This window comes from Cyclopterus lumpus, chromosome 22, assembly GCF_009769545.1.
Source record: "Cyclopterus lumpus isolate fCycLum1 chromosome 22, fCycLum1.pri, whole genome shotgun sequence".
NCBI classification, from domain to species: Eukaryota; Metazoa; Chordata; class Actinopteri; order Perciformes; family Cyclopteridae; genus Cyclopterus; species Cyclopterus lumpus.
Genome location: NC_046987.1, coordinates 8,938,844 through 8,948,937, shown reverse-complemented (window position 1 = coordinate 8,948,937; position 10,094 = coordinate 8,938,844). Strand labels below are relative to the sequence as shown.

The window sequence follows — 10,094 nt, the reverse complement described above, 5'->3', positions numbered from 1 at the left end:
CTGCACCAAGATATCCCTGCAGAGCATACTTACTGAACCCAGTTATTTTATTTTCACACTAATATGAAACAAAGAAAAATACCAACCAGATACATTGGCTATGGAGTTGAGTATACAATCTGTACGCAATAATTGATTCATTTCAATTAAGAAATGTGTTTGTTGCACTTGTTGCAACACAATGTACTACAGAATTAAATCTGCTATTCTTCAAGGTTGACTAATTGAAGGCATTCTTCCATTATCATTATGTCCTAACTATATAAATAGACATATGAATACAATTCATTAAACAATGTAAATCCACTAGTGTTATTAGTAATAATACACATTCTACATCTGCATGGCAGTTTCTAATATGCTGCTGCGTTGAAATCCATGTTAGTGAGTTTTGGGTTTTTTTTGCGGTGAAATTCTGAAGTTGGAGCTCCTGTTCACTGCTCTGTTCCTCCTTAATGACCAAACACCAACACAATATTCAAAAGCAAATTTTTATTTTAAAGTACCAATAACAATTTAATCAATCCCACAGGAAAAAAATAAAAATCTGTTGAATTATTTACAATGATTAAGGCATTGACACAATTCATGTCAAATGTGTGATAAATAAGAATAAGCATTATGTAAGAATTTGCTAAAATATTTCAAGTAAAACTGGGTTAACAAAATGTGTTAAAAACATTACATTGTTCAACATTTTTTACTTTTGAATAGTGACTTTAAGTAAAAAGTCATTATTTCCATGGTTTTGTGATTTCTGAAATGATAAAATGTATAAGATATCAGTGTCATATCACCAATCTGTAATCTATAAACTAACAGAAATGTTGATAAATGCGGGTGTTTGTAAACAGTTCAGCGTACAAAAATAAAAACACATTTTACAAGTCAAGAATCAGTGCCTTAGATAAAAATGCCACTTAAATTGGCCAAGTAGATATTCCAGTTTCATTGAACCAGGATTGTGATCTGCCTCTGGAGGTATTGTCAGATATCAATGATGGCAAATATCTCTGGTTTTTCAATATCGTGGATCTGCATTGCGGAGTATGTGATGGCTTTCACCTCAGTTCCCTAGATTTACAAGAGAATATAACACAAACACAGCATTTATGTATCTTTTATTATGTGTTTACACAATTCTCAAGGGCCAATCACTTTTAAAATGTTTTAAAAAAACATAGCCTTCTGCACTTGTAATTAATCATTTTATTTTATACAGAATCTGAAAAAAAGTGATATTCTACAGTGTCAACTTCAATCAAGCTTCACCGACTTACCTGTGGATGCTTTGCCAGAGAGAATTCTTCACCCCAACTTTAATAAATAAAAGAAAGATGATCGTATGAGAGAGCAGCTTAAAAGAAGAAGTCAAGATAGATAAAGAACATAACACAAATGAGATGGGAGAGAGTGGCAGCCAAGATGATACAGAAAGACGGTGCTTTGGGGAGGGGAACGAGGTAGGTTTAAAATCTGGAGTAAAAACGTTTTTAAGCATGTGGAATTTACAGGTGCATTGACCAACTTGCGATACTTGTTTAATTGCCAAAACCATAATGCATCGCAATGATATTTAGTGCCAATTTAATTGCTTTTGTCTATGAGCCTTAACATATAAAAGCATGAGGCGAATGGCGCTGTGGTTTGAAGATGCGATTGATCAACACCAATTCTCCAAGATCACGGCGGGAATAGAATGGTTAAGCAAGACTTCCAGATTAGGGAAGTTTGTTTGTTTTGATCAAAAGTTGCAGGGAATGAGTTAAGTAAACACAACAATGGAAAACTTACCCAATGGAGCGGATCTTGAAGTGCATTCTGTCGATGTGCAAAACTTTGACCTCCTGGCAAATAGATGTAACACATTATAGAGTCAGAAGAATAAAATAGGAAAATGAATAATCATTTAATAAACAAATAATTAACATAGTCTCTCCATCAAACAATAATCAAAATACATTATATGTAAATTATGCACAGCAGTGGGCATACTGTAGCACATATGGGTGACAATCAAATTCCTGATAGAAAAAGACCAGGGGCCAAATAAAACTATGGTACTTCTTTCTGCAATGTCACCATAACCTCCCCTGGATGTTTTGGTAAACTACATACAAAACATGTCCAGCCCCCCATAACTGATCCAACATACTCACCCTGGGAACAAAAAAGAGCTCTGCACTAAACTTGTACAACCAGTCATCGAGGAAGTGGAAAAGAAGAGACTCCATGTCATCCCCTTTTGAGAAGGGACAATTATATGCATACGGGTTTAGTTCTGGTCATCTGGAAGCTGCGTTACTGAGAAAAGGTCGATCGAGGCTTGCGTTGAACAGACAGCGACCAACTGCTCTCACCCTCTGATTCCACATCAACAGTATCAATCGGCTCCACCGTCTCCGTGTCCGTCATGTAGCCAAACATGCCCATGGCACACTGCTCGAAGGCTTCCTCGAGAGTGTTTCCCCAAGAGTGAATTCTTTGAAAAGAGAGATCCGCAAATATAACAGTGACCGAGCAACAGACAAACATGAGATGTCACCAAGATATCAAAACACACTCACTGTACATCTGCTGTATGATCCAGGTCTGTAACAGTCAAACACAAAGCCGAGCATGCTATTAGACGAGCTTAAAACAGCTGGGCAGGAATGACTATTTATGTGGCATAATTTAGATACGCAGTTTCGTTTAAGTAGAGCATAAACATGACGTTAGCTACAGCTAGCTGACGACAGAGCCTGTACAACCAGTAAAGAAATGGCCAACAAGCGAAGCTAGCTAGTTACATGTGTATCATAACATCAGACTTACATTCATACTTCTTGTTGATTGGAGGGTATTTTGACTTAGTAATTTTCTGTTCCTCCGTGAGGTCCAGCTCACGGTCGTCCATGTTGACTGTCGGTTGGTTCAACGCGTTAAAAGATTACCAAAACTAACGTATACCATGTCGGTGTGTCACAAACATTCACAAGGCGGACGCTAAATGTGTCGGAGGAGGTGGAGGGCGTTCCGGATGGAGAAGGCCTGTCGTGACGACGACTTCCTGTCGGTATTTGGTGAACGCTGATTGGTGGATCCCGTTCTATGGAGTTGGCGCCATTGCAAGCCTCCGATCTGTCTCCAGAGTGCTCTCCCAAATATTTGTCTACTCTTTGCCTGCAGTAGTGGTTAAACCACGACACAATGGCCGATAAAGAAGGTAAGGTTGGTCACTTCTTAAGAATGAGCTAAATAAATGTGTGTGTGCGCGTTTTCCAGAGTTACAGGAACTACCAGTCAGGATGGACCGGTGCTGGCGCGCCAGCCAGCACCACCTTTCATTGTTATAAACCAGCCAGCGAGCTATTAGCTAACGTTAGGCGCTAGCATGCTGGCTAAGCAGAGGTTTTAATTCACGAGTGAAGGTTAGCTTACTGATGCGTGACGTATTGCTTAGTCCCCTAATCATGATTTTGTACTTTCATCTCTTAACTACAGACGCACGTTTTGACGTTATTTTATCAGCCAAATAAACTAGAGTACTGTTAATTTAACAAGGGAAAGCATTTTCTAAGGAGGGCATACCTTTTTATGTCACACAATATCTCTATTCATGCCAGGCAAATTAGATGCAGCACCACCTGCGAAATGATAACGTACATTTATGTAACTGGTACATATGACTTTTGCAGCTGCATTTGACGATGCTGTGGAGGAAAGGGTGATCAATGAGGAGTACAAGATCTGGAAGAAGAACACCCCTTTCCTCTATGACCTGGTCATGACCCACGCCCTGGAGTGGCCCAGCCTCACTGCCCAGTGGCTGCCAGATGTCACCAGGTGAGAGGGGCTCTGCTGCATGTCATTTTTCATGAATGAACATGTGCCTCATTTTTTTAATTCATCCCTCTTCACAGACCGGAGGGGAAAGACTACAGCGTACACAGGCTGGTTTTGGGAACACACACTTCTGATGAGCTGAATCACCTCGTGATTGCGAGCGTTCAGCTCCCCAATGATGATGCCCAGTTTGATGCATCACACTATGACAGCGAGAAAGGAGGTGAGGGATGCTGTGCCAAGTTGCTTATTGGGCAAAATAAAATGCTTGATGGGTAACGTTTGTTCTCAAACGCCAATGACATGTAAAAGCAGGTCCTCTGTTAAGTCACGTAGATTAAACAAATGATTCGCATTGCCGTTGCCATATTTCAATATTAACATTGTTGTCAATCAGTGTCATCAAATTGTCTTAAAGAAGTTACTGTATTTGGGTATTGTGGCTCAAAGTTTTCAATGGATGAATACATTTAAATCTTGCTGAAATCTTAAATGCTTCAGAAAATATAAGTACATATTTTTGTTTTAGATTACATTTTAGTTAATAAAATGCAATAAACCATACTTGCATATAATTTACCTTCAACATGCTCGGTAGAACAGAATTATATTCAACGCCTGTTCATGTGCATCAACCATCTAATGTAATTGTGTTTTATTTCAGAGTTTGGGGGCTTTGGGTCTGTAAGTGGGAAGATAGAGATTGAGATCAAGATCAACCATGAGGGGGAAGTGAACAGAGCCCGCTACATGCCTCAGAATCCTTGCATCATTGCCACCAAGACCCCAACCAGTGATGTGCTGGTATTTGATTACACAAAGCACCCCTCCAAGCCTGGTAGGATTACAGCCAGAACCCATGTGTACTTTTCTGCACATTTTTAGTAACATTAAAACATGATTTTATTTACATTAAAGACCCCTCTGGAGAATGCACCCCAGATCTGCGGTTGCGAGGACACCAGAAGGAGGGCTATGGCCTCTCCTGGAACCCGAACCTCAGCGGCTGCCTCCTCAGTGCTTCTGATGACCATGTAAGCGACCTGGTGTTTTACCTTGTTTTAACTAGAATATTGTGTTTTCCAGTCTCTCAAGTTAAGTTTTTTGGATGTTGGAATAGTTATAAGTTATTACAAATTGTTGTTACTGTTTTACATGACTAGTCTTTGTCATTATTGCAAAGCATTAAGTAACTTTGTTTGGAATTTCTTTATAAATAATTGTTAATATATCTATATCTGTTTTACAGACAATCTGCCTATGGGACATCAGCACAGTGCCCAAGGAAGGAAAGATAGTGGATGCCAAGACCATCTTCACAGGCCACACAGCTGTGGTGGAGGATGTTTCCTGGCACCTGCTCCACGAGTCGCTCTTTGGATCTGTGGCCGATGACCAGAAACTCATGATGTGAGTAGCTCTTTGGTTGGTAACGGATATAGCCAATTATGATAAGTCATGTTAAATAAATAAAAGTTGTTTTTCAGTTTCAATCTTCCTTTAACAATGGTGCTTTTGTCTGCTTTGGCCCAGCTGGGACACACGGTCCAACAACACCTCCAAGCCCAGCCATGCAGTGGACGCCCACACTGCTGAGGTCAACTGCTTGTCCTTCAATCCCTACAGTGAGTTCATCTTGGCCACTGGCTCTGCAGATAAGGTGGGTCCACTCTTTCCCTAAAGCGCTGTTCCATAGCATGTTGCTGTCCAGTGAAGTGTTTGCATTTTTTAAGAGTTGAATCAGTTGAAAATGGAGCTACTTTTTCTTTTTAGACTGTGGCTCTTTGGGACCTTAGGAATTTGAAACTGAAGCTGCACTCGTTTGAGTCTCACAAGGATGAGATCTTCCAGGTAAGAAGTGTCCCTCTGGTTAGTTAAATCCACCTGAAAGAGTTTGTTGCAGATCTGGCAAACAAAGCTACAACAAAAAACTGGTAATGACCGTTTCTCTCAGATGTTGCTACATTGTGTTGCGTCTTCTGATGGTCCTGACCTGGCAGATGTTTTATTGGTATTCTGTTGATTGTTTGGAGCATTTCATCCGAGGCACATTTTTGTGTGAAACAGATAATTAAGTTTTATCTCATGGCCAATGGTGGAAACAGAACATTCTTGTTAAACATTCAGGTTTAAGGAGCTTTAAAGCCCATTAATCATTTTGTACAATGTCGCATATTTGCCTTATGAGCACACATGCCGCTTCTCCTACCCAGCTTCTGGTTGTATGATATCAAGCACGTTACAGTTGTCATCCTTCTGATATGTTTAAGAAGAGGGTTTTGATCTTGTTGATTGTGGCTTTCTGTTGATAGTGTTGTGTTTATGGAGCTCTTTCTCACAGAAATGTAACATCTGGCCCATCTCTACTCAACAGGTTCAGTGGTCTCCTCACAACGAAACCATCCTGGCCTCCAGCGGCACCGACAGGAGGCTCAACGTCTGGGACCTCAGTAAGATCGGAGAGGAACAGTCGCCCGAGGATGCTGAGGATGGCCCTCCTGAGCTGCTGGTCAGTTGTGACAACAGCTGTGTGTATGTATTAATCAAATGTAAAGTGCTGTAGTGATTCCTCCTGCTCTGTGTCTCTAGTTCATCCATGGTGGACACACCGCGAAGATCTCCGACTTCTCTTGGAACCCCAATGAGCCTTGGGTCATCTGCTCAGTATCGGAGGACAACATCATGCAAGTCTGGCAAATGGTAAGAGCTTTGTTTGTCCTCTAGTGGGAACTTAAGAGATTCGTGAAATGATGTGGAACAATATCAGACACAGCATGGGTAGAATTTCAAAGTGCATTTATTAGCATTGAATACCAGTTACAGGAATTCTACTTTTACATTGTTCCTTCCACAGGCTGAAAATATCTACAACGACGAGGACCCAGAAGGTGCTGCAGATACAGAGGTCCAGGCATGAGTCCAGCCTCCACATCTCTTCATTTGACCTGCTTGTTGAAAAAGGATCTGTTGTCCACTGCTGGTTGCATAAGCAGGCAGTAATCTCCTTTCCAAATACATTTTGGACAGCAGGGTTTTTTTTAAAGGAAAATTGAAAGAATGAAATGCTGCGTTGTCACCTTGTCGTGAAGTATTTCAAGTAAGTCTGTATTGATCAGATCTTTAGATCTTTTTAGTTTTTCAAACTCCCAGTACTCAACTCTGGTTTGTGATTAAGCCAGCACAGATGTGTTAAATGTTTAGGTTTGCTTTTTGATGGTTTTATTTTTTTTTTTTTCATCCTGTTTAGTTGTCCTGAACAAATTTCTACACAAATCCATTTTTATTCAAATTGTACATACTGTAGGGTTCTTGTATTCTCTTGATATTCATATTATGTACTTTCCAGAATCTGTGTGTCACTTTTATATGTTTTTCTTTGTGTATCTGTGCTGCATCTGATCTCTTGTGTACTTCAGTAAATTCATAATAAAATATTTACATTAAATCTGTTTGCGTTGCTTCTTGCCACAGCATGCCAGATGTTAGGTTTTAGGTAGTTAAAAGTATATTATGTCATAGTGAAAAGTTTAATTTATGCTGAATATTGTAGTTCTCTTTTATTTATTAAATGTGAATTATATGCCAGGGATTATAGATGTAGCATAAGAAGAATATCTACTGCAAACCGAATATTAAGGATCCTCCTCTTCAATTTAACTGGGTTCATCACTGCCTCTATAAAACAAGCCACATGTTAGTCTTTTTTTTAAACCCTGATGCTCATAATTCAAAGTAAATTAAACAGAAGGTTCAGAGTAAACGTACCTCAGAAATGTCAGCTCTTTTAAAATGTTGTCATTGTGATCCTCCAAAATGTTCTTTGATTTTCTTTGAACCTCAAACTCCACATCTAGTTCTCTTAGAGTCTCTTTTAGTTTCTCCACAGTCTCCTGCAAATTAGAGAAACAGTTGGTCTATTTTTACCAAACAACCGTTAACTATTTCATGTTCTACCTGACTTCAGTCACCTTGTGTTGTGTGACGCTCTCCTCCCTCTCCCTCTCCATCAGAGTGACCCTCTGCTCCAGACAGGTTCTCTGCACCTCCAGTCTCTGCATGGCCTCTCTCAGGGGCCCCAGGCTGGCCCTCAAGTCCATGGCCTGCTCCCTGCTCTTCCTCAAGAACTCCTCCCCAACCTGCCTTCTCTTTAGCAGGGCCACGAGCCGAGGCTCGTACCAGCACTCCAGGGCCGTCACGCTGCCGCTGAGCCGCCGCTGCAGTCTGACAGAAGCCTGCCGGCATTGGCTGACGTCACTCATGGCCCTGGGCCTGCGGGGCTCAGAGGCCTGGTCCCTCAGGGAGTTTTGCTGGTTCTGTTGGGCCTCCTGGAGCTGGGTCAACTCCTGGGTCAGACTTTGGATGTGTGCCTTGAGCTCCTCCTGTGGATGGATGTGAAATTGATTTAAAAGAAAAGGCATACATGCATAACTGGTATGATTGAGCAAAGCTACAGTAAACCAAGTTGTTGAAGGGAAAACAATATAAAATTAAAATATTAACAACATACAACCTAATGGAACTAACAAACATTTACCAACATGTCATTCTGTTTATTTTAATATGTATGTTAATTATTATAATTTTAGATGTTGAACTTATAAAGTGTGCTATATGTTTTTAATTCCTCACTATAGCTTAACCATAAATCAATGAAATACAATGTTTTTTTTTACATAATTACTTTTTTTCTTGGTCATACAGACTCATTTAAAGTTATCAAATTATATTTATATATTTATATATATATGTTTGTATATATATATATATATTCCCATACTTCAACACAGTAATGTATGGGATTGTCACAAGTGTACAAGATAAGGTGTATACTTATGCTTGATTAGATTGTATACAGTATTTCAATAGAGACTATATGTTGCTTTAACCTGATTTATATGTGATCTCTAACATAATGAGTTTGTAGTCGTTAATTTGTTCACTGCTGCCTTTCAGCATTGACCCCCTACACTCAATATTGTTGCACATATTGACTGTTTTATGTAATGTTGGTTTTAGTATTTGCTGCAAAACCATTTGTCTGCTTGGGACAAATCTAGATAAAAATGCTTTACATGCAGTAGATAGCTATCTCAACCTGCAGAACAAACCACAATTATCTGTCATAACCTGACAGAGTAAGTCAACCCTCCAGGCATCATCCAGTGGTTCCTACCTGGGTAACAGCAGACTGTGCCACCTCATACTCGTGTTGAGCCAGCGTCACCTGGCTCTGGATGCAGTCTCTGGCTGTGGCAAACAGTTCACACTTCACCTCCTTCACATCCTCATAAACAGCGACATAGTCCAGTTGAGCCAGCGTGAGCAGCCTCTTTGTTTCCACCAGCCTCTCTCTCAGGTGCCCCACAACTCGCATAATGGGTTTGTGCAGACAGAGGAGCTCCTGTATCAGCTCGTTCCTCTGCGTCTCCAGATGGGACACTTGCTGGATGCAGTGGTCGAAAAGCTGCCCCAAGTGGTCCGTGACCGCCTGGTCCGTTCGAGGCACGGGATGTGGCGTCCACTCCCCCGGAGGAGTGATCGTTCCTGTTTCAGAGTCAGTATGGCTGCTGTCTGGGAACTCTTCAACAAGTCCCACGTGTGAGTCCTCAGTAGATGTCATGTTTTTCTCAATTTCTGTTAATGTTTGATTGTCCATGGCCTTCTAAGAGACAAGCTGGAAGAGAGGAGAGAACAGCCGTTAATCAAATGAACCCACAGGGATAATTGATGAATGGTTTTAAAAACCCTCTAATCTGCTCATTCCTTTTAAGGTGTTTTGCATAACAAAGCAATCTACAAAGCAATCGCACAAACATGTCATCATGATGAAATTTCTGATCAGGCAAAGATCCCACACAAGGGGACCATAACAACCTGCATTGTCAAAATCTTAAGTTGATCAATAACACTTCTTATTACCTTGATTACTTTGTATGGAGAAGACCGTCCAGACAGCTATGAAAACAGTTTGTTGTTAAAGACAGCTCTGTGGTGTGTTGGTCTCCACCAAAACAGAGGCGCACTTTGTGCTTATTAATAACACTGGAGGCACAGGGGAAACTCTATCTAAAACTCTTATTCCCCCCCGGGGAGCACAAACTGTGTCAGAGCTGAGGGCAGACCGGCCGACATGCTCTGGATGCATCCGCTAACACATGTTTGCCTCAGACTACTGCACAGGCAGAGAAGGGAACATTAGCACGCCTATTCTTTTAATAGCTTCCTGAGCTCAGCTGCCCATAAAGTGCATGGTTCATATACAGTAT

The 10,094-nt window shown here is 40.7% G+C and overlaps 3 protein-coding genes across 3 annotated transcripts; 1 reads left to right on the top strand and 2 right to left on the bottom strand.

Annotated features, from left to right (window-relative positions):
- Positions 1–477: 477 nt before the first annotated feature.
- zbtb8os (zinc finger and BTB domain containing 8 opposite strand) lies at positions 478–3,012 on the bottom strand. Its single transcript, XM_034525595.1, has 7 exons — positions 2,818–3,012; positions 2,568–2,592; positions 2,361–2,482; positions 2,160–2,242; positions 1,795–1,847; positions 1,281–1,317; positions 478–1,074 (listed from the first exon to the last, which is right to left on the bottom strand). Exons 1-7 carry the CDS (start codon positions 2,897–2,899, stop codon positions 988–990), a joined length of 489 nt encoding a protein of 162 aa, XP_034381486.1. The 5' UTR covers positions 2,900–3,012; the 3' UTR covers positions 478–987.
- Positions 3,013–3,076: 64 nt separating this feature from the next.
- LOC117725415 (histone-binding protein RBBP4) lies at positions 3,077–7,273 on the top strand. The gene is made up of 11 exons (XM_034525564.1): positions 3,077–3,208; positions 3,681–3,828; positions 3,906–4,051; positions 4,493–4,666; positions 4,747–4,862; positions 5,078–5,238; positions 5,362–5,488; positions 5,602–5,679; positions 6,203–6,337; positions 6,418–6,528; positions 6,683–7,273. The coding sequence occupies exons 1-11, from the start codon at positions 3,193–3,195 to the stop codon at positions 6,743–6,745; spliced, it is 1,275 nt and encodes a 424-aa protein (XP_034381455.1). The 5' UTR covers positions 3,077–3,192; the 3' UTR covers positions 6,746–7,273.
- Positions 7,274–7,481: 208 nt separating this feature from the next.
- On the bottom strand, positions 7,482–9,484 carry LOC117751562 (syncoilin-like). Its single transcript, XM_034563482.1, has 4 exons — positions 9,002–9,484; positions 7,797–8,207; positions 7,594–7,718; positions 7,482–7,503 (listed from the first exon to the last, which is right to left on the bottom strand). Exons 1-4 carry the CDS (start codon positions 9,482–9,484, stop codon positions 7,482–7,484), a joined length of 1,041 nt encoding a protein of 346 aa, XP_034419373.1.
- Between the last annotated feature and the right edge of the window lie 610 nt (positions 9,485–10,094).